This window comes from Sturnira hondurensis, unplaced genomic scaffold (assembly GCF_014824575.4).
Source record: "Sturnira hondurensis isolate 20B ecotype Veracruz unplaced genomic scaffold, ASM1482457v3 Scaffold0016617, whole genome shotgun sequence".
Taxonomy (NCBI): Eukaryota; Metazoa; Chordata; class Mammalia; order Chiroptera; family Phyllostomidae; genus Sturnira; species Sturnira hondurensis.
In genome coordinates, this window is record NW_028089248.1 from 1,335,317 (window position 1) to 1,354,268 (window position 18,952).

The following is an 18,952-nucleotide window of genomic DNA, read 5'->3' on the forward strand; positions in this document are numbered from 1 at the left end:
TAGCCATTAAGGGACCTATGAAGTCCTCAGGTGGAAAAAGTGAGCGGGCAATGAAAACACGCAGCTGGGGCTCAGGGAAGAAAGCCGGGCTCCGGACGTCAGGGTGGAAGCTGTCGGCACACGGTGGGTTTCTAAAGGCCTGGGCATTCATGGGGTCTCCGAAGGAACCAGCACATACCGGAGGGCGCCCACGCCATCTCCTCAGGCGCAGAGGAGGGCTCGGCAATGGAGACCAGCAATGCTCTAATGCAGAAGCCCAGAGAGCCTTCCCGTAAGGATGGAATCGTGGGTTATGTCAACTGCCCGTGAGAGGCCACGTGAGAGGAGGACAGACCGGACCCACCAGATTTGGCAGCATGGAAATCACTGGTGACAATGCCATTTCTGAAGAGTGAGGGCCATGAGAGTAGGCTCACGAGGAACAAAAGGGAAGGAGGTGGAGACGGTTCATGTAAATGGCGAGCGGTCCCGCTGTGACTGGGACGGAATCACAGAGCTGTTGGTGGAGGGGAAGGCTGAATCAGACGGGGTTCCCAACGGTGGAAGAGAGCGTTGTCAGCATGCTCATGGGGCTGACACGAGAGGAGGAGGCTGATGTCACATAAAACAGGGGGACTAGCCACAGGAGCACAGTCCTGGGGTGTCTAGAATAGCAGTGTCCCCAAGGGAGGCAGATACACCCCTGGGATTTGTAGGGCAACCCACTGGTGTTGAAGGGGAGAGTAGAACTGTTTTATTACGAATCAAAAAAAGAGAGAGAAATCAAGCTGTGCTGAAATGTGTGTACGTACTGGGACTCCAACCTACACACGGTGCTCTGGAGTCACTTGGCTTCACCCCGAGACAGCCTATCGTGTGCACCTCTTCCTGGTGGCACGTTCAGTGACGCCCGGTCAAAACTGACGAGGGTGGAGGGCCACGGGGAGGAAATCGGGAAACTCCCAAACTCAAGGCTGTTGCCCACCCCAGAGAACCTGTTGTTACACGTTTAGTAGGGCACCACTGCTTACGCTCAAAACTTATTACTGGTAGGAGGACATGATCCCAAGCATTCGGAAAGAAGAAAAAAATGCTTGCTACACTGGATGAGGCTGGAAGGGAAAAAAGACACAGGACTGTAAATTTGATAACAGGCAGCTGACTAAGCCTGGGGGTGTTGAGAGGGCGGGGAGAGGGGCGCTTCCATTTGTCTCAGTGAAAATGTAAAACGAATCAGTAGCTAAGAATACGTGCTGGTCATTAGGGCTGTTGGCCAGATAGTTCTGGACTCCTTCCCCACCGCCCAGCGTCTGGCCCCCTCTGGCCCCCTCGTGCTGGATGAAGGGAGGGACTGCTTCTGCCCGATGAGGGGTGATGGCTGTCACTTCTAGCCCGGGGCGTTCCGTTGTCAGGGCCAGACCCTCCAGAACACTTTTCTCCTTGGCACCGCAGCTAGCTGGTGGCTGCTTGAATTCCTGAGTCACTACTTTCATGGGCGGTGACTCTCTGCCAACCCACAAATGATGTGTAAAATGAACAAGAAATACTGTTGGGCGAAGCCACTGAGATCTGAGGTTTGTTTGTTCCTCCAGAGTTATCTGGCCTGTTCTGGCTGGTCCAGAGTGCAGGAAGTCGAAGGGAGGAAGACAGTGTGAGGAAGCAGGCAGAAGAAAACTCAATTCGAATGGGGCGAGATTGGTCTCCTAGGAGGGCATGGTCGGCATGGCTCGCTCCCCTATCTGAGCTGGGGAGTCACAGTGTAAAGGGACAAAGGGCAGAGTTAGGTGGCATACCACTATGGCCTGTCAATGAGGCTGTGGGGGTGTGTTCACAATTTCTAGTTTGAACACAAGAACAGAAATATCGCGCTTTCTGCTTTCGCAGCTTGTGAGCAGAGATCTGAAATGTCGTGAGCGAGAGACAGAACATTCTGGAGCCATGGACAGTAACCAATGTTATTCCTCAACTGGTTATCATCTGAGCAAGTCCTCCAGGAGGGCTTAGTCTAGTTGAAGCACATCTAACTAGCAAGATAATTAAGAAGAAAATTTTTCCACATTTTAACAACTCCAGTGTTGTTATAATAGCCCTCAATGTAAAAATATTAAAGAAAGTTAAGATACAATAGTCCCCAGGAACTTTTGTTTTAGAACACACTCCTGTGGGGCTGAGAGGAAGAAGACTGCAAAGATACACTCACACAGACCACTCTCCCTGGTGTTAATACGTCCTGGGGCTGGGGAGCATAGGAAATAAATAGAACATAGGGAACCATAACTCTAAGGGCCTGGGAAATTCATGTGGCCACAGGAGTATCACATGTAAATACCTTGAGGTTAAAAACGGCATTCTAAAAATAAAAAATAATGACATAGGAAAGTGTTAAAAAAATTTCCCCGATGTCTCATGTCCCTTTCCCCACTGCCCACATCGGCCTCTCCTCCCAGCGCCTCGCCTCCCAGGCAGGCTGTGTCCCCCAGCTCTACCTGGCCAGGCCCCTCTCAGCCCCCAGCGCTCTTTCCCAAAGAAGCCTTCCTGAGTTTCCCCCCCACACCACCCCGTCACTGTTCTTCACCGACCTTCCACATCGGCCATCACTCCGTAACTACATAGGAGTGGCTTTACACTGGTTCCCATGGAAAATAATGCAATCACTAACACATAATAATACGAGAACAACCTCCGTGTTTTGCGTACTCACAACTAAAAACCTTTCGCCCCGCCCTGTATTTCTCTGAACTAGCATGTATTTGAACTATGATGTTGTGTTCAATGATCTCTCCTGCAGGACGGCAGGCTCCTGAAAGAAGGAGGTGGCAACTGTTTTGTTCTCCATTGTACCCCCAGGACGTGGCTCAAATATACGCTAGCATGACTTCTTTCTCAGAGCACAAGAAGAAAAGCGCGGAGACCAATAGGAAGCAGCAGCGTGAGTGTCTGGGCTGAGAGGTGGGAAATAAAACCACGCAAGGAGGCAGGAGGGACCTCTCTGGGGAGCTGGAGATGTTCTAACGCTGCCGACAATTACGGAATTGTACAACTTCAGGAGGTAGATTTTATCGTATGTGAACTGCACCTGCACACGGCTTATCAATAAAGTTCCACAGAGAAGGACCGGTACACTGGCATAGACAAGAATTTAAACTTTTGCATTAAAAAAATTATAGAACTAAACAGCAAACGCTACCTGGGAAAATATTTGCAATCTATATGGTAGAAATGGGCTTAAAATTTTTAATGAAGAACCACCCTGAATTTAAATATATATACTTTTAAGACTATACATATATATCAATAGGAAAATTCACCCAAATTAATATAGAAGGCTCTTCAATATAGAAAAAAATTAACTGCACTGAAGTCAGAAAAATTATAAATTAACACAATTGTATTAGATTATTTTCAATGTAGCTTTGTCCATTAAATTTGCAAAAAATAAAATTTTGCCATTGTAATAAGACACATTGTTGGTGAGTGCAAATCAAATAGTCTGATAGCCTAGATTTAGAAAAGCAAATTAATACAACCCAGCTTACAGCCAATTGGACAAAAATCCATCAAAAACCTCACATATTCATCTTTTTATTAGTTATTCTATTTCTAAGAGTTTATCACAGGGAAATAGAGAAATTTAGCTAGATTATATGGATATTCATCATACCTTGCTTCATAATGATTTAAAACTGAACACCAAAATGCCCAAGAGCAGTTTAGAAAGAAAAATGGTATATCACTCATAAGATGAAGTAGTAAAGTAACATACCTTACAAGAATTTTTATATTGTTTTATGGAAAATATAAGTAAAAGAGCTACTGTTTTACAAGAAATCAGTATCATGATAATTAGGCAATAGGATCCTAGTTTCATACAAAGGGGAAAAAATGTACATATGTAAATACTCACAGAAGAAAAAGATTTGGAGGAAAATATGGTCAAAAGTTTATGGTACTCATGTCTGGTGAACTTGGGCATAATTTCAACTTTCTCCTTTAGATAGCTGTATATTTTTCAAATGGACAGAAATAAATGTAAAATACTTTTTAAAACAAAAATCAGGGAAAAGATGTTGCACTCAAGTTTTCTTTTTTTTTTTAAAGATTTTATTTATTTATCTTTAGAGAGGAAGGGAAGGAGAGAAGGAGAGAAATATCAATGTATGGTTGCCTCTCATGAGTCCCCTGCTGGGGACTGGCCTGCAACCCAGGCACATGCCCTGACTGGGAATCGAACCACGATTGTGTGGTTCGCAGGCCCATGCTCAATCCACTGAGCTACACCAGCCAGGGCTCAAGTTTTCTTAATTTCATGACATTTCTTATGTTTGCCGGGAGACTGTTTCTGAGGACCCTGAATTTTCAAAATCAGTTCTAGTGCCTTAAAAAGTAACTCGGAATATTGTTAGGTGCTCTAGGAAATTTTGACTTGTTTACAAGAAATATTAATATAAATAGCAATTGGCTAATATTGCCACTATCTCAAAAAATGCAAGAGAAAAAAACTCCAAAACTCAATGCCCTCTCTTCATATTTATAAAGGAGTGAGGTTAGTACCAGATACACAAAAGTGCCTGGAGCATTTGTTAAATTTTTCTTTCAAGAGAACAGCAAGCAACTCTGGGAAAGAACTGAACATGAAATAATTTAATATTAATTAATGCTGTCAAACAAATAAGTCCCCGTTCCATTTTGGACAGGTGCGTATAGAACATCAGATATTGCACAATAATTTGGAAAAGCTTTTGGCAGATTTCCAAATTTGTTAACATTTTTTTTTCATTTGATCCTATTAACGTTTTTTCCAGGGAGTGTACAGTCACGCAATTGTATTAACAGTGTCTGGTCACATTATATATTTCTTGAGATCTACAAAAGATTCTATGACGTAAGTGATGATTATACAGTTTAATAAGCACTTAGAAAAGTATCTTAGATATAAACTGCCAACATGCCAGGCCTTTATCAAGGGTTGAAAGACGTGGAATTCTAGGTTCTCTAGAGCACAGGCTGTGTTTTCTACCAACTTTAAACCGTTATATAAAAATTCTATCCTCTCCTCTTGTATTAAGGGATGCTTCTGAAAGAATTTTATCATATGGAGAAGTCAGACATGGTGTTAAATGACTAAGAAACCAGTTTACAGCCCTGGTTGGTGTAGCTCAGTGGATTGATCACGGGCTGTGAACCAAAGGGTCACAGGGTTCGATTCCCAGTCCGGGCACATGCCTGGGTTGCAGGCCACATCTCCAATGGGGGCATGTGAGAAGCAACCTCACACTGATGTTTCTTTCCCTCTCTTTCTCCCTCCCTTCCCCTCTCTCTAAAAATTAAGAAAATCCTTTAAAAAAAAGAAACCAGTTTACAGAAGGCTCACCTGAATGATGTCCAATGGAACTTGAGCTTCAGTAGAGGGAAATAAAATTTTAAATCATCAAGTGACTTGGGAAATGCCTTTCATTTAAAAGTGTTAGGGTACACCAATTCACATGAGTGTATTTCTAATCCGGCTGTTAATAAATTCTGCTGGTAGCAATTTATATTTTGCACTCTCTAGAAGTGTGCATCATACCAGTTGTATTTTCTACATAACTTTCACTGCAAAATGCTGATGACTTTGCAGCCACCCTGACGGGTGCGCTATACATTTATTTGGCCCTGGAGTCTTGTGATGACCTCTGGTTTGCTACTAAATGATACAAAGATGTATGTGAATTCATTTATTCCCTCAATTCAGTATGTGCCTGTTTATCTAGTAAAATACAGAGCATTTAAGACTGAACCCAGTGCTATGGGGAAACACAAAGCCAAGCAAGTTGGGCAGGAGGAGTGGGGGGTGAAGGTTGCTGCTTTACCCAGGATGGTCAGAGGCCGCTGTGATGGAGACGTCTCACACAAGAATGCAAGAGACCAGGGTACCAGCCCCGCAGATACCTGGGGCAGGGAGAGAGCTCCGGCCAAGAGAACACCAAGTGCAAAGGCCTTAGGGTAGGAGCCTGCTTGGTGTATTCCGGGCAGAGCAAGGCTGCCAGAGCTTGGGGGGTGGAGAGAGGACAGGAGGATCAGGAAATTCGGGGACAGCAGCAGTCAGGAGCCAGGCCTGCAGGGCTTCGTAGGTGAATGGAAGGTCACAGGCTCTCCAAACAAGATGGCAATCTACCTAAGGGCCAGCAAGAGAGGCAGATTTATGTGTTAAGAAGAACACTACAGATGCTGTGTTAAAACAGACTGACGGTGGGGGCCGAGGGGAGAAGTTAGGAGGTCAAGCCGCCCCAGGAGAAAGAGATGATGGGAGCTTTGGCTACTGGGTATGGGGCAGAGGAAGTGAGAAGCGGTCAGACTCGTTTCTGGAAGTGGAACAGGCAGGATTTCCCGGTAACTTCACAGAAGAGGCAGTGTTTAAGCAAGGTCTGGGAGGGTCAGTAGGTGCTCAGCAGACAGAGAAGGGGATTTGGAGATCATGAGAGGCCCAGCAGCGCGAGGGAGAGAGGGCCCAGCAGGCTCAGGTGTGGCAAGAAACTGTGTGATAGTTCAAGGTTGGACATGGTGTCAGGCGACAGGTAGGGAGTAGATCAGAGAGGCCGTCTGAGGGCATAGAGTCGATGACCTCAGGATACGCTGAGGAGTTTGAACTTGACCTTAGTGGCAAGAGAGACCCAGCCACCTGTATGAAGCAAGGAGTGACAGGTCAGACATATTCATAGGAACAATTCTCACAGCACTGGGGAGGGCCTGCAGGACACCCACGAGGAGAACGATGAAGCTGTGTTGGCGGAAGCAGACAGCAGAGGGGCTAACCTGATATCGCGTGGGTGGCACTGGAAAGAGGAACCAATCCGGGCGGGGGGTTGGTTGTGAGGACTCGGGGCAGCCAGGGCCCAGAGCCTGAATGAGGGGTGGAAGTCCTGGGCAGATGTTGAGGACAGCAAGGTTTGAATTTAAAGAATAAGACAATTTGAAGAATAAGACGTGACAGGCCACCGGAGGAGGGAATGAACAGCAAGGCTCCTGCAGAGAGGGGCTTAAGAAAAAGGCAGGTCACGTCCAGCCACACCTGTGCTCTGAACCCTCCCTCGACTGCCCGTCCCTTGGGGTCGGTCACAGCCAGCATTCTCAGCAGAGAGCAAGTTCCTACACAGTCTGGCCGCTGCGCTGTGATCTCATCTCTTTCTACTCTCCCAGCCTTCACTTGGCTCCAGGTACGATAGCCTTGGGTGCTGTGTGTCCTCAAACATACCTTAGGGCCTTTGCTGTTCCCTGTTCCCAGAACATTCTTCCCACAGGTACCCGCAGAACTCGTCCCCACCCCTCCGCTGGCTCTGTGTTCAAGCGCCTCGGCCAGGAGGCCTTCTGCACCGTGCTGTGTGCAGCCGCCCCCCCTGCACGGGACTCCCTACCTCTTTCACCTGCTTTTTTATCTGCAGCTTCCCTCTGACATTTTGTGGGGTTTTTTTCCACTTTTGAAAAAATTTTCTACTTCCTCTCTCCTCCCTGACCCTCAAGAAATAAGCTCCAAGAGGGCAGGAATCTTTTGCTGTTTTTCTCGACTTCATCTTCAGGACCAATAACATTACCTGGCACAGGCCGGGGGAGCTAACTACAACTGTTTAAGTAAATCATTAATTAATGATTTACTTAAATTAATTAATTAATGTGGATCAAGGGGAGCCACCCAGTACACAGTTGGAATGGAGCTGGGAGGGGTAGGGGCAGGCGGTGGCCGGGAGGGAAGCACAGACATCCCAGGAGCCCCAAGAGATCGGGGGCGGGGGGGGGGGGGAAGTAAAGTAATTCCGAGTCCAGACCCCAGAACCTGTCAGCCTGGGCTCAAACCCTGGTCTTGGTACTTCTCGCTTATAAATCTTGAATAAAGCTTTAAACCTCCCTGGGCCTCCGTTTTTCCATTTTTTTTTAAAGACACTAAACACAGTCCCTGGCCCACTGGGAGGGTGACTAATCAGACCCCCGAGACTTATCTAGCTGCCAGCTAGGCTGGCATTCCCGTGGCCAGGGCCTGTGTTAGTTGACCCGATGGCAGCTCTGAAGGGTCTATGTATCCATGTCATTAAACAGTAGTTCCTCTTCGCCTTTGAAGAGACTAGATTTACTTTCCTAAGGTTTTGTTGGTGCGCCAAGCCTTCTTAGGAGGTGCACTTAAAGCGATTAGACCCTGGTGTCGGGTTTGCTGTGGAAAGCTAAAAGAGAAGGCTTGAGCGTTGTCCTGTCTGCATTTGAGTTCGCTTTTACCCGCCCAGGCGTGGCGGGTCCGCCACACAGTGGGCTGATAACCTGGGGTGTTTGACTCTCCGTGTGCTGTCTCCACAACACAGATGCTGGACAGGCTCGGCGGTCGCTATACAACACAGTGTGTGCCGTGCACAGGAAGGCTCATGTCTAGGAAATATGGGTAAGGATTTAAAAACCGATTGCATCTTCTGGGTTTGCCTATGTTTGGGGGTTTTTTTAAAAATATTTTATTTATTTATTTTAGAGAGATGGGGAATGGAGGGAGAAAGAGAGGGAGTGAAACATCAACATATGGTTGCCTCTAGCACACCCCATACTGGGGATATGGCCTGCAACCCAGGCATGTGCCCTGGCTGGGAATCAAACCGGCAACACTCTGGTTCGCAGGCCTGAGCTTAATCCACTGAGCCACACCAGCCAGGGCATGGGTTTGCCTGTTTTAAGGGTACTCCTTAAAGGCATTTTTTCTCCTGATTACGAAAGAATACGTGGTCGTGTATGGTAACGTGGGGAACTAGAGATGCTCCAGGTTTTCTCCCTACCGACCCTGGGAGACAGCGTCTCTGCCGAAGTCCTGCGATCTGCCCAGATGCCGCCTCCCTGGAGGGCTGTGTGTGTGTGTGTGTGTGTGTGAGAGAGAGAGAGAGAAAACAAAATTCAAGTCACATGATGCATTATTATAGAACTGGCTTTTTAAATTAACTGTGTGCACTGATTCATTCATTCACTCAAGCAAACTAATTAAACACCTACTAGGCGCCAGGCAGCGTATGTAGTACGGAGGGTGAGGGAGACAGACGCAGACATTAAGAAAACCACTATAATAAACGGAGAGAAGGATTAATAAAGGCACGTGTGCTGGGGAGCAGAGACAACGGCCTGCAGAAGTGGCAGGGAAGCGCCCTACAGGAAGCGACATGTGGGCTGTGACGAAGAGATGACACACAAGTCCATCGAGGGAAGAAGAAAGAGGCACGTCAGCAGAGGGTGCCGCTGGAAGGCCCACACTGTGAGACTGCACAGCCAGTCGGAGGTACTGCAAAAATCCGGAGTGGGGAACGGTGACTGAGGCGGGAGATGGGGCTGGAAATGTGGGGGCCGGGGTGGGGGGGCGCGGCTGGCATGCTCCAAGTTATATCTTGGTGAGAAAATGCACTGCACACCTAAAACGAATACAAAATAATATGGGGTGTAGACTGAAATTGAAAAATTCAATGGCAAAAAGAAAATGTACTGTCGCTTTAAGGGTTAAGGAAGAGGGGCGAAGAGGAAAATAAGAGCAATAGTCAAAGGGCCCATGAGGTGAAAGACAGTGAAGATCTGATGAGAATGGAGGTGAGAGACAGCGTCTGGGATGGACGGTGACCTGGGGAGAAGGACACCTGGACTCTGGCTGGGGGCCTCCTTTCCTCTCTTCCTTCCCCGATTACTGAGCATCTGCTATAAAAGTGCGAGTCGGCTGCTACTGACGCGAAGATGCCGTGGCCCAGCTCTCAGGCCCTGAGAGTTCACGTTCTCGTCGGCAGGAGTGGTGAGTGTGTACTGTTTTTGCCTGTTCAGCCTGCCTTCCCCTCCTATGGGGAGGAACAGGACCCCAAAGCATGGTTCTCCTTGGGAAAAGCCATCCACCCCTGACTCACAGTTGACGCAGCTTGCTCACATTCCACCCTACTTCAAGAAGGGGGGGCCACAGACCAGGCCAGGCAAATGAGGGCACCTCACACCCCGAAACACAAAGGCTGCTTCGGAGATGAGCCTACGTGTCGAAACAGGCCGATGAGATCAGTGCCGGGAGAATCAACTAGAACCAGGAAAAAAGAAATCACTACGCTCTTCTAAGACCCCATGTGCTTAAGACCACATCACCCTTGGGCGGTCAGATGCCTCTTCTGCTACCAGGCAGGGCCCCCCTCAGCAGGAAAGCCAGCCCACAAAGTGGAGACCAACAGTGATCAGACGACGTCCTTGGTGAAGCTGGATACAGCCCTGTCCTCCGAGACATCTCAGGTAGGTCAATAAATTCCCTTTTCTTCCACCGTGTGAGTTGCTTTGGGGTTTTGTTGTTCGTGATGGAAAGAGTTCCAACTAACCCAGGGAGAAAGACGCAGAACCCCATAACTGCAACACCGTGTGATGGGGACCGCAGAGGTGTTGACGAAAGGCAAGCAGCACTGAGGAGAGGGCAGTGAAGCCTGCATGTAGGGAGGGTAAGTCGAGGCAACTCTCACAAAGGAGGCGATGTCTATGAGAACTCTTGAAGAATGAGCTATCTGGCAAATGGACATTTGATGGGGAAGAAACAGCATAAGCAGAGGCCAGGAAGGGGGGAAAACTCCGGGCCCCTGTGCATGGAAGTCACAGTGGATAGCTGATAGCAAAGTCAGGGATGTCTTCTGTAGGTGATGAGGAGTCACCAGATGGCCGAATCAGACCCTGTCACTTCTCATGAAACCTCTCTGGATGGCAGGTGCTTTGCAGGTAAACTTACCAGAACAAGTCCCTACAAACTGATAATGGTATCAAGAGGCCTTACCTGCTGATAGAATTCATCATCTTTGGGAGTCAGATACGGAAGCCAAGTGTCTTCGAGCTCTTCAAGAAGCCTCAGTTTCTGTATAAAAATAATAATTATTATTGGTGACTGACTATAAAGTGGCCCAAAATATAAGACAACCCCTTAAAAAAATTTGACAAAAATTTTAGCCAACTTGAATGTCTACACTTTTAGATAGAAACTAGTTGAATGCCAATTATAAAGTGTAGTAACTTAATGACATACACTTACATTATACATTATCTAAAGCATTGATTTGGAAATAATGATTTTATTCACTGTCACATTTCATGAAACAATTTAACTCCTGATATGTATCTTGAACATTAGGGTCCTTTTTATCTCGAGTCTCCTTTCGAGTCAATCCAGTACAGTCTCCAGAGCAAATCTCCGTGTCTGCAGAATCTGCTGGAGCCACAGAGTGTCTGAACGCTTTCCCAGGACACCACCCCTGGAGATACCGAGCCAAGCTCCAAGTGCCCATGCGCATAACAACAGGACATTTGGAATATTTATTCATCCTGTAGATTTTTATTGGCTATCATATCCACTGACACAATTACTTTTTAAAAGTGATCTTTCACCTCTAGAATAATCTGTGTTAAGCACCTTTACGTCTTTTCTTTTCCCGTTTTACGAAGAAATCTTTTTAAGTAGTGATGACCTGCACTGTCAGAAACCAGTGTCTTCCAGATTTTTCAGAACACAGTGTCTTCCCAAATAGAGGTTTCCCCCACTTTCCAAAAGTTCACTTTATGACACTTCATGTCTACAAAGACCTATCACAATAGCACCTGTTTTTGCCAGTCAAAACAAACCCAACATGTATTTTTGTTTTTCCAAAAGAAAATGAAACTACTGTTCAGCACCTGCTCTGCAGTGAGATGTTATGGAGGTAGTGGCACCCCACAGTGAGAGGTCCCCAACAGGCTCCTTCCCCTGGGGACCACACCCAGCCTCTCAGCATCCAGCCACCTCAACCTTGAACTGCCTGTGAGCATCCTTGCTTTATCTTGAGTTACTTTGTGCCTCTGTTAGCAAGATGGGCCCCAGGTATCAGAGAAGTCTAAGACCACTCGTAAGGGTATTTCGCTTAGCATGGAACGTAGTTAGCGTTTTCATTGTGGTGAACCAAGTAAGGACATTGAGTGGGCATTAAACTTGCCTGCATTCACCATTGTACTATTTACATGCAGAGAGCAAGAATCTTGAAAGCTGCTGAAGGTACTAACGGTTCTAGTAGCAGCAAAGTCAGCGTCTAATAGTGGATAAAATACAAAGTCCATTCATTGCTTGAGCGGATGGATGGGTATGCGGTGTGGTGTTCTGTTATACTGAAGGAGAAGTCCGTCTTTTCAGTAAGTGAAACTATACTGCACTTACATTAGTCCTACTGCATACAAGCCGTCTATTTACCGTATCATTCCTCCTTGTGCTACTATGCACTTGGGCCACTTCAGGTTTTATGGGTTATTTGGTACGATTCAGTAGGTTATTTGGGGGGTCTGGGAGTGCTCAAAGCTGCTTCCATCTAAGTTACTGTCATTGCTTCCGCACTTTGCACCACTGCCGTTTACAGAGGGTCCGGAGGGACGCCCTTCCTTTGACGGGCGAGCCTAGGGCACCGAGCTGCTCACAGAAAGCAGGGAAGGACCCCAGGGGACAAAGTGCTTTCTCAGGAATCAAATACCTGTGAGGTGACACCCTCCTCCGAGGGTTGATTGTTCAAAGGATATCCGGGCTTATATTCAAATACATATGGTGTGGGTGGGTGTGGGGGGGTGTGTACATGATATATAAATGGCATGCGTGTTTACACAGAGGCACATATACATAGGAATCATCTCCATATCACAGAAATTTCCCAAAGGAAGAAGACCGGAAGTGGCGGAAAGGACGGATTTGACGGACGCTGTGATGAAACAGGCACCGACGCAGACGGTCTGTCAGCCCCGGAAGTGCCTCGATAAAAAGGAGGAGACGGTGCACCTCGCTCTGGGGCAGGGCAGACGGCTTGGTGGACACAACCGGGACCCCGCGAGCTGAATCACGACGCAGCGGACAGCCTGCTCACTGCACAGGGGAGCCCTGGGCGTCCTCCTCCCCACCCTGGCTGGGCCGCCCAGAGCAACCTTGGGGCGAACTCCACGTCCCGCCGGGCCTTGCATGTAATTATCCGCAGTGAATAAAGAAAAAACAAAGGGAGTAGCGATATAGCCACCAGTTGACCTAGGAGAGATGAAACACCACACTCTACTACAACGTCCTAGTCTGTTTATTGAGTGGCACTTCCCGTTTGGGCTATAGGTATTTTCTGCTTTATACTAACACCAGCTTACCAGTTAAACTATGAACCGTTTTCCTTTGTGAAGGACCTGTACAGCGAACGACAATGATTTGTTTAGGTAAATCATTCGTAAGCGGCTCATCTGTTTTCAACACTAACCACTGTTTGGGACACAGAAAGAACTAGTGATGTTTTCATGATTTTACCTGCACATTTCTGCACCCCATCACGATTTCATCGAAATCTGTATTTCAGTGTTGCCACCAAGCTCAGCAAAGTCTACATTCTCCTATGACTCTTTACCGGCCCTTTTTATAGAAAGAATATTTTAAAAAGCTCTCTGGGGTTTATTTAAGGGAAGTAAGAGGCAGGGCCGAAACACCTGCTTGTGTCTGCACACCCGAAACACGAAGGGCAGTGACAAACTATTCGAGTGATGACCTGTAGGTGAGAAATGACTAAAGGCGACAGGTGGAACAAGAGCATTCAAAATGATCCATTTTGCATTGCTCTGATTTTGAACTGGGTAAACCTGTTGCCTAGTCAACAGATGTCCTAGTATCAACTCCAATGTACTACCCGTTAATTCTTACCCCACAATTCGGTGTAAAGATGAAGACGACGTGATCTGGGGCTTAGTTTTAGAAAGTGTGTACTTTTCCAATATGCAGCGAAGTATTTGGATTCGAGGAGCAAGTCATCGCAGATGCAGAGTGAAGGGGAAACAACACAGCTGTGACCATCCCTTTGGGTCAAAGGCCAAGCGCCAGCCAGCTGGTGAACGCACACAACCTCGAAACGCACTTGGAGGTGGAGGCGGCCAATGCTCGAGTTGGACCTTCAGGTCTGGCCCCTCGGCCTGGGGTACAGATAAACCTGCACAGCTGGCCCTACCGCACACGTCTTTGCCGTCACACTCACGTCAGATCCGTCAGGCTGCTCACATATGCAAACAGAAAGCTAGAGAGGGACCAAAGTCTCCGATCTGCTGCCCGGCCTGAGGAACATTTTGAAGACCCTTCCACGGGGACTATGCCCGTCTCCAGAGCTCCAGCAGAGAAGGGGGAGACCCAGACACAAGGCATGAAGTAAGACAAAGGAATTATGGGAGATGGTGGAGGTATTCACTAGCCTTATCATAGTAACCATATCCCTACAAATACATGGGCCAAAGTATCACAATGTTACAGCAGATGTGGATTACATCTCAGTAAAGCTGGGGAGGGGGTGTGGGGGTGGGAATGTTCTTCCCCCAAGTCAAAATAAACATCAATAAGAGTGATGTATCTCCAAACTCCCCCAATATTTGGAAACCAAACAACCCACTTCTAAATAATCCGTGGGTCAAAGAAGAAACCTAACAAGAAATCAGAAAGTTTTAAATTAAATAAAAATGAAAACGAAACGTTCAAAATGTTCTAAGTTGCAGGCACAGCACTATTTACAGGGAAATTTATAACACTAATGCCTATATGAAAAAAGAAAAGTGATTTAAAGTCAATGACCTCAGCTTCTACCTGAAGAAAATGAAAAAAGGGGAGCCAATGAAACACAAAGTAAGCAGATGAAAGAAAATTACAAAAGATCTGAGTAAAATCAATAAAATAGAAAGCAGAAAAGTAAAGAAAATCAATGAGGCCAGAGGCTACTTCTTTGAGAAATTTAAAGTCTCCAGCCAGATAGATAAGAAAAAGAACAGAAAAAACCTAAAGGCTCAACGTACTAACTAAAAAGATAATAAGGGGGTGTTATGAACTTTATACCAATAAATTTTAAAATTTGGACAAAATAGAAGAAAATTCCTTGAAAGACACAAATTATCTCAAGAAAAAAATAACCCGAATAGCCCTATATCTAATAATGAAATGGGATTTGTATTGTAAAAACTTCCCACAGAGAACACTCCAGGCACAAGACCTTCACTATTGAATTCCACCAAACATGTAAGAAAGATATATCAATTCTATACAAACTCATACAGAAAATTAATGAAATGCAATCCCCGAGCCAAGCGGAATTATTACAATAAAATTGCAGACCAATATCCCCTTAAGAATAGGAATATACAAATTATTAACAAATTTTAGCAAATTGAATCCATCAACACATAGAAAGGACAATACATCATGGCCAAGTATTATCCCAGAAACACCAGGGTGGTTTACCATTTGAAAATCGACATAATTTATCATACTCTCAGGCTAACAGAGAAAAACCATATGCTCATCTGAACTGATGCAGTAGGAGTATCAGTCAATACCCAACATCAATCCTGCTACCCACACTTGGTGAACTAGAGAAACTCCTTCACTCTGACAGATGAGCCCGTGAAAACCATACAGGGAACGTCATGGCTTCGTGATGAAAGCCAGGATGGTCTCATTGCATAATCGGGGAAAATGCAAAGATGCTGGCTGTCACCCCTCTATCCAAGATGCTACTGAAGGTTCCAGGCACTGTAATGTGGCCAGAAAAAGAAACGAAAGGCATCCAGACTACGGGAAAATACAGGATGGATAAAACGGTCTTTATTTGCAATGAAGCACTTGTACTGAAAATCTGACAGGAGCTACAACGAATCTCTTAGAACTGATACGTTCAGCAAGGTTGCAGGATCAATGCACAAAAATCAGGTATTTCTACACACAAGGGAACAACTCCCTGAAATTAAACTTTTGAAGAATATCCTAAGCAATAACATCAAAAATATTACAGGAATTATAAATCTGGTGAAAGATTTCTCTCGACTTACGGTTTTTTTAATCCCCTGGAATCATTGCTGAAAGAAATTAAAGGAGCTTTAAGGAAGTGGAAAGGGATATAGTGCGTTCATAGGTCTGAAGACTGAATGTCAAATTATCCCCCAAATGGATGCAGTCCCAGTCCAAGATCCCCGCAGTCCTTTTCGTAAAAATCGGCACACTACTAAAATTTATATACAAGTTCCAAGACTTTAACTGGCCAAACCACTTTGCAAAGGAAGAATAAAGCTGAAGGACCTCAACTGAAGTGAAGGCATTCTAAAATGACAGAAATCAAAACAATGTGGTAATGGCATAAAAGTAGACAAATACATAAATGAATAACATAGAATCCAAAAATAGACCCACTTATTTGTGGTCCATTGGTTTTCGACAAAGATTCAACATTACTTCAGTGGAGAAAGAAATTCCTTTTTAACAAATACTATTTGAAGCATTAGGTACCCACAGTTTTTCATTGAATCCACATCTTGTACCATATATAAACTTAACTCTAAATGAATGAATACATCAAGGCAAAACCTAACAATAACTGTAAGTATAAAAGATAAACTATAATACTAGTAGAAGAAAACTGAAAATTCTTTGAGTGTTTAGGTTAGGCAAGGCAAAGTTTTCTTACATCTGAAACCAAAAGCACTAGCCATAAAAGATAAACAGGTGATAAAGATAAACTTCATCAAATTGGGGGACTTCTATTCCCCAAACGCTCCAAGCTAGAACTCTTAAACACGGCTCTTATGAAAACAAACATGTTCCACCACTTTGGAAAACAATCTGCTAATATCTTAAAAAAGGTAAGATACACACCTACAACATGACAGCTTAAAGCCATACAAAAACCTGTACATAAACGTTCACAGCAGCTGCATTTGCAACTGCCAACAACGGGAAACAACCCAAATGTCCATCCAGGGAACAGAAAACAATCGTAGCATATTGGAGAAAAAGAAACTGCAGCATACCAAGAGTCACTACTCAGCAACAAAAAAGAACGAGTTATGGATGCGACATCAGTGACTTTTAAAGTCCTGCCAAGTGAAGGAGGACAGGGCAGAACAAAAAGTCCATCCTGTTTTATTCCACTTATGCAGATTAATCAATCGTGAAACATGGCAATGAGTGGTTGCCGGGGCTAGGGTTGCAGGAGGAGGGAAGTATTACCAAGAGGCGCGAAGAAGTTACCTGGTGCGATGAGTTCGGGGAGGTGCCTGGATTCTGAGCGTGGTTTCACAAGTACGGGCCCATGTCACAACTTAACAAGCTGTACCATTTAAATAGGTACAGCTTAGGGTATGTCAATGATACCCATAAAGTTCTTCTAAAAACAGGGAACGGGGAAAGTGAGGACTACCTAAAGACAGTGTATCTTGCCTGCAAGAATGGGCCCGATGCATGTAGGGCATTAGATTTTTGATTATCATTTGCTTTCTCTCATTGCTTTAGTCAGACTTTTTACTACTTAAGGCAATTTGAGTGATGTCTATTTTTCTAGCTCTGTACCCATTTCATCTCTTATTTCTCAGATGGACCATATTTTCCTATGACTCTCAGAAACCAACGATGCCAAGAGTGTGTCACCTTCAGAGTCCCTCATATTGTACCACACATGGCTCGCCCCCTCTTTCTACATTCTCGGTTGTGGTTGTCACCCAGAGCTTTACTTTTGTATTCATTGTAAAACAGAAAGTATTTTAAACCAGCAATTAAGTGAATTTCCCAATATATCTTATCAATTTCTATGTCCGTCCCTGTCTCTTGTAATAAAAGCCTTTATGCCGGGTTCACTTTTCTTCTTGCTACAGCGCAACACTGCACGGTTTTCCTAGTAAGAGCCTGTGGATAGTAACTCTCCTGGTCTTTTTTATCACTGAAAATATCCGTATTTTTTCCTTATCCCCGAATCAAAGACTACTGGAGTTTTAAATATTACAATTAAGTGTAATCTTCCCTTAGTACTTTGAAGACTCTTCCCCTCACCCGGCTCTTCCAGCACCTGCTGTTAGTAACAGGAATCTTTCTTTTACAGACAATCTGCATTTTCCTATCCCGAGTCTCCTCAGGATTTCCCTTCTTTATGTCCCTCGTATTCTGCACAGCCACATGACGGCACTACTCAAAGTATCTGAGGACTCGTGTCTTTTCTAGACAAGGGAAATGCTCAACTCTTAGCTCTTCAGATTTCTCTTCTCCATCATGGTCTTCCTTCTCTTTCGCTAAAACTCCTAGCAGACGCAGTTAGCGCCTCTCCATCCACCTTCCAAGTCTCTCAGATGTTCTGTCTCTTCTTAAGCTTTGGTCTTGGTGAGCTGCATCCTGGCTGAACTCCTCAGTGCTCTCTTCCAGTTCACCATTTTCTTCTCAAGCGTGTCAGGTCTTACGTTCACCCCATCCTTTGGGGTTATTATTTCTACAGCCATACTTTTTACTTCCAAAATTTATAAATGGCTCTTTTTCACGTACAGCTGGCTGTTCCTGTCCCTTTTCTGCATATTTTGGAGCATTTTTTTTTAAATCTCACTTTTATCAGTGGGATGTCTGGATTTACCCTGTTGAATTTCCTGAACATACTTATTTTAGTCTTTGACCAACTTCTCCATAACATCAACTTCATCTGGAATGATCTTTTGTTCTTGTTGTTTCTGTTAGCTATCTTTACTTGCATTTATTTTCTTCAAGTGTTTTGATATTTTGTTTTGAAGGCTCCTTCTGAGCGGACGATTTTTTGTCTTTGCTTTTTTCCACCTCTTTCTCTCTCTAACCACCCCCTGCCCATTCCTCTCTCCCTCCCTCCCTCCATCTGTGCTCACCGGCTCCTTCATAGCAGGTCAGCACCAGCACCTGCACCAGGATCCCTGGACCGCCAGTCCTGGACCACGCCTCATTAAATGGTGATGTGGAACATCACAACCTCCCCCGGCCCCCAATTACTCCGCAACCAATCAGACTAATTCCTTTTCTATCCGCATCTCTCTTACCCCACCCCCTCAAGACCCCGATATCCAGATAAGCGGGATCCCCAACATGCTGGTCTCTTCGCAGTCTCCCTTGGTGGGGACCATGACTCCACCTCCACCCTTGGCGTCAGATGGTTGGCCTAGTTCTGTCCCGTCCGCAGTGGGAACTGTT

At 45.4% G+C, this 18,952-nt stretch overlaps 1 protein-coding gene across 1 annotated transcript in view; it reads right to left on the reverse strand.

Annotated features, from left to right (window-relative positions):
* FTO (FTO alpha-ketoglutarate dependent dioxygenase) overlaps positions 1-18,952 on the reverse strand; it is a 315,956-nt gene that overhangs the window by 224,232 nt on the left and 72,772 nt on the right. Inside the window, exon 2 of the mRNA XM_037066304.1 lies at positions 10,754-10,831. Within this exon, the coding sequence (XP_036922199.1) occupies positions 10,754-10,831 (78 nt within the window). The remainder of the gene's footprint in view (positions 1-10,753; positions 10,832-18,952) is intronic.